Below are 4,925 nucleotides of genomic sequence, written 5' to 3'. Positions count from 1 at the left end.
TGTAATTTAGCCAAAAAGGAAAACATGAAAAAGGTCAAAGAGCAGGTATAGTTTATGAACATATACACACTGTAGGGTTTTCTTATAAGTTTTGGATTTAGGTGTTGAGGTATTGGTCAGGCAAAATAAACTCTTCAACTTAAAATATATACCCAAAATAAACATGCATAGTAGCATGAAATAGAACATGTAGGTTTTAACATAGTTGTTACAAAATCTGATTTTTATTATACACTACGTGATCTCTAACATCATGTTTCATATATATATATATATATATATATATATATATTGCGTTTTTCAAACTTATTATTATATTTAAACGAATGGAGGATTGTAGATATAATTATGAATATCCATGCACAAATAGGCGAGCATGCACATGCGAAATGATTAAATGCCAACCTCGTTTTGCTGGATTTTATTATGAAAACTACCGATGCTAACAGATAAGAGCCAGTATATAAAATGACAAATTTTGAATGATAGAAGAATAGAATCAAAATGTAATTAATAACTAGTGTAAGAAACATATAAAGTAATCTCATCTCATTCAAAACAATGAACATGAGTTGGTGGATAATAAAAAACAGAAAGCCGAGGAACCAAAGCATGCATTTCCCTCTCACGTCACACATCCTAGAAATGACTGATATGAAAAGTCAAGCTCTATATTATAGTATTATATAATATAATATAACTTAACTTTAACCCTATATATATATAAATATATATTCTTTTGTCTTCTTTCATAAATTTCATCTCAGCAAGCAAATCTGTGATCTCTCTCTTTTCTTTTTTTCACTTTGTATGGAAAAGGCCACATGACAAAGGGTGTGGTGTGGCTTTTAAATAATTTTTCCCACTTGAAAAGATGAAAGGGCTAGTCCCATCCCATTATCATCATCAATCTACTCACTGAGCTTTCGAGTCATGTCTATAGTGAATGTACTTGTTTTAACTGTTGCAACCTTCTGTTCCTCAGCTTTCTGTCCCATCCACCAATATTCCAAAAGGAATGTGGGACTCGTTGAGTTTGCTTCCAATCAACCAGCACTCTCTTTTTTTTCACTCTACTAATTTATCTCCCTGACTGTTCTGGTAAATAACAAGAAAAAGAAAAGGTAGTAAGCAGAAAAAGTGGAGATCTCTCACACCCTCCCCCACATCACACATTTCAAACCAAATACGAAAGAGCATAACATGACCTTCAATGATATTTGCACCACCAAATGAAACTTAAAAGGATGATATTAAGGTGTTTTTTGAGGGAGGTGCTGCATGCCTTTTTCTAGGTCTTGTTATAACCTTCTCTTTGCATTAGGCTCTTCAAATGAACTGCTGTTTGTGCTGGTGTTGTTGTCTCCTGACCAGTCAAACAGATGGAATGGATCCAAGGCCTTGGATTCTTCCCTTTGATCATCAGCCGCACCAAAACCTTGGGTAAACAGAATATCCAGCGGGTCAGCTTCTATTTCTCCCAACTCAGCAAAGAAGTCCTCAGATTGATTATTACTCTGATCCATCAAACAAGGCTTGTAAGGTAGTCCATCACTGAACTCTCCCTCATCCATCTCAAACTGCTTCTCTATGTCCTCCATATTCTCTTCCTTCACAGATGCACTGTTCGCTGATGAGTTCCCAGCAACAACTGGGGACACATTGCCCTCACTATTGTTGCTCTCCTGCTGCTGCTGCTGCTCGTCCTTTGCTTTTGATGTTGTGCTCTTTTGGGGGTTTGACCCTTCTGAGCTCTTTGAATTTCCAGCATTGTTCTTGGATGGCTGTGACCTGGTCGAACCAGCCAGAGCATTTCTTTGAGTTGGCCATGGATGGTTGTGCTCTGATGTGTATGTAATAACCAACATGTTTGGGTCTGTTCTGCTCCGCTCAACTTGCTTCCTCGCAGAGCAACCCTTTGAGCTGCTGCATCTGTAGTAACCCCTGATAGATATAACCACAAGAGAACGATGTATAATAAGAGAACCATAACACCCCAAATGAAAATGAGAGAAAACCAAGACCTATAATAACATCACGGCGATGCAAAAACCCCTTCATCGATAATCTCTTGTTCGTTTGTGCAAACTCATTCTATTGACCTAAAAGGCGGTTGTATGAAAATCCTCATTAGATTTCAAAGGGTACCGTCACTGCTCTCCAATGAATTCAGTTCAACTTAATTATTTAAAAGAACCATTTGCTTTTGTTGGCAGTTTTTTAAGAGAACTTAAAGAAAACGACGAATCTTTAACCAGACGTGTGCTCATAGTGATTTTTCTCTAATAAAAAATTGGGTAAAGAAAACTTTCTGAATGGGAAAGCCTTTAGCCTAGTTGTTTTTTAAACCTCGAAGTGTGACAGGTCCATATTTAATGGTCAAGATTAAAAAAATATATATATAAACATCGAAGAAATTAACACGATACATGTATAGTAAGCTACAAAAAATTGAGTCTATGGGGGGAGAGAAGTTGTGATCTATATTTTGTGCAGTGTGGCCAATATATCCCACAGTGATATTATTCCTAAAATATCCAATCTTACAGAGAATAATATATCAATCGTATACCTAAGGCTAAACTATGAGGCTAACCTGGGATAAGGTGAACCTTTAATGGGTTTCTGACCATATTTTCTCCAAGCCCACAAATCTGACGGAACAACCTCTCCAGTTTGTCTGCTGTTTGCAGCTGCTGGTGCAGGAATACAAACCACCTTTTTGGCCTGGTTCTTCCTGCAGCAATTACAACAATAACACATCAAATTAACTTAACTCTGACCAAACAAGCATGATATGAGCAAGAAATAAGAATATTACAAAGAGAAATAGAATATTCGAGAATAAGCATGAGATCAGGCGGTTTTAATTTTGGCTTCGAACGAAGGAATACGGTTCTGTGTGATGAAAATGAGGATAAAAGGAATAGGAATTTTCAGGTGGTTTAAGATAAGTTGGGTGAAAGCTAAGTGTGTGACTGTTATTGTGTGCGTGACACGCCGAGCTAACTCTACTTTTCAGGTGGATTAAAGCCTACGAAAAGCCTCAATGAATAAACCATGTTTAGTTAGTCTCATGACAATGAAACTACTATTTCTCATTCTGAGCAGCTACCTAGCTTAACTGGGCCAGTCAACGGAACCGATTTGGAAAGCGCAAGAAAAGGAACACGAGTACCTAACTCATGCCAAACCCTACTTTCTCTCTACAGTGCAAACTTCACCATAGCTACTTTCATAAAATTTCACCCCACCGCACCTTAAAAAAATCAAAAGTATGTGATTCATAATTTATGATGACCCCATGAAATTAATACACACGAGCATAAACTAAGTTTAGTTCTGTGCAGATATTAATTAGCTAAGCAATATCATATTATTCTGACCTTCGTTTAAGACCCGGATTCCGTGGAGACGAGATCTGCACTCCTGTGGTGTCCACAAGGCAATCCTTGGAGGAGTTTGCATTAACCATGTTGGGTGAAACAACAGCAGGAGGTTTAATTGCCCTTGGAGAAGGTGCCACCGCTGTGGTGGAATCATAGGGTGAGACCGGTAACTTTGCATTGGGAGAGATCTGAATCATGTTGGAGAATATGTTTTTACAAGGTCTTCTCATGTCATGCTCCTCGAGAATCTTGTGTGCAGCAAAAACAGTGGTGCTAGCATTAGTATTAGTACTAGTACTAACAGCAGAAGCACCAAAACTCGCAGCTGCTTCTTCCAAGCCCCCAGTGAAGTAGGAAGAAGCGGAAGGCATGTCAAGCTCCTGAAGGAAGGGATCTCTCATGGTGGAGAAGGGATCACCAAAGTTGGTGAGTCCTCTGGGGTCTTGAAGCACAGAAGAGAAGGTGATGGGATCAGAAGAAGAAGAAGAAGAAGAGAAGTGTTGGTGCCAGTGATCATTACGAGAGAGGGTGTGAGTAATAGTATGGTGATGAGATGTGGTAGGTAATTCAGCAGATGAAGTGCCTGTACTGCAGCTGCTACTGCCACCACCACCACCACCATATGCTCCACCACTGGCTCGGACTATGTCAGTTAAATCACCTTGGTAATTGTCCATGATTATTGGCCCAAAGATGCAGCTGCACATGCTTTTTCTCTTCCTATTAGTGGAACAAGAGATTGTTGTTCAAGTATAAGGAGGGAGAAGGTTGTGTCTGAGACATGTTTGGGAGCATAAATGATGGAGATATGTTGGTTCCTGAGAGAATAAGAGAGAGAGAGAGAAAAAGAGATGAAATTGTAGGAATTTTGTTGGGTGTGTGAGGAGGTAGGTTGAGAGGATTAAGAAGAGGTTGTGAGAAGAAAAGCTTTCTCCTGGGAAGATGGGTTTTTGGCTGTTAAGAAGCAAGAAAAAGCAAATTAAGGAACAGGTTTTCGGAGGTTGAAACTGATTGTTCCTCTCAATAACAAACAAAAGAGAATGGGTTTATAGAGAGAGAGACAGAGACGCTGACTTTTCACACAAAACAGCTCCATTCCATACGCAACATCAGGAGAGAGAAGGAATTTTAAATCACAAAAACTGCTTCGACTAATAAAATACCACAACTCTTGAGCTGGGACATTTATCAAACACCATCTAAGGCTCTATTTTTTCCCTCTCTTTTCTTTATAACTTATAAATATATTCTCCCTTCTGTCCTTCTCAAAAATAATAATAACAAAACCCCTCTCATTTCAATACCATCAAATACAACACAACAACATCTTTTTATTTAATGCTTAGATTCAAATCCCACTTTAACATACATAAAAAAAAATCACATGTTTTAAATACTTGTATTTTTTTTTTTACCTAAAAACTATATATAAATCATCAACAACAGAAGTTATTAAATTTTAAATCTCACAAATATATAAAATAATTCTAATTGTCATAATACAAGTCTGAAAACTTGTTAGATGTTACAATTATG

General features: G+C 37.8%; 1 protein-coding gene across 1 annotated transcript; it reads right to left on the bottom strand.

Annotated features, from left to right (window-relative positions):
- Positions 1-552: 552 nt before the first annotated feature.
- On the bottom strand, positions 553-4,599 carry LOC106774857 (probable WRKY transcription factor 14). The gene is made up of 4 exons (XM_022787081.1): positions 3,387-4,599; positions 2,597-2,737; positions 1,286-1,944; positions 553-1,098 (listed from the first exon to the last, which is right to left on the bottom strand). The coding sequence occupies exons 1-3, from the start codon at positions 4,094-4,096 to the stop codon at positions 1,302-1,304; spliced, it is 1,494 nt and encodes a 497-aa protein (XP_022642802.1). The 5' UTR covers positions 4,097-4,599; the 3' UTR covers positions 553-1,098; positions 1,286-1,301.
- Between the last annotated feature and the right edge of the window lie 326 nt (positions 4,600-4,925).

Source organism: Vigna radiata, chromosome 10, assembly GCF_000741045.1.
Source record: "Vigna radiata var. radiata cultivar VC1973A chromosome 10, Vradiata_ver6, whole genome shotgun sequence".
NCBI classification, from domain to species: Eukaryota; Viridiplantae; Streptophyta; class Magnoliopsida; order Fabales; family Fabaceae; genus Vigna; species Vigna radiata.
This window is presented reverse-complemented; position numbering and strand designations above follow the sequence as displayed.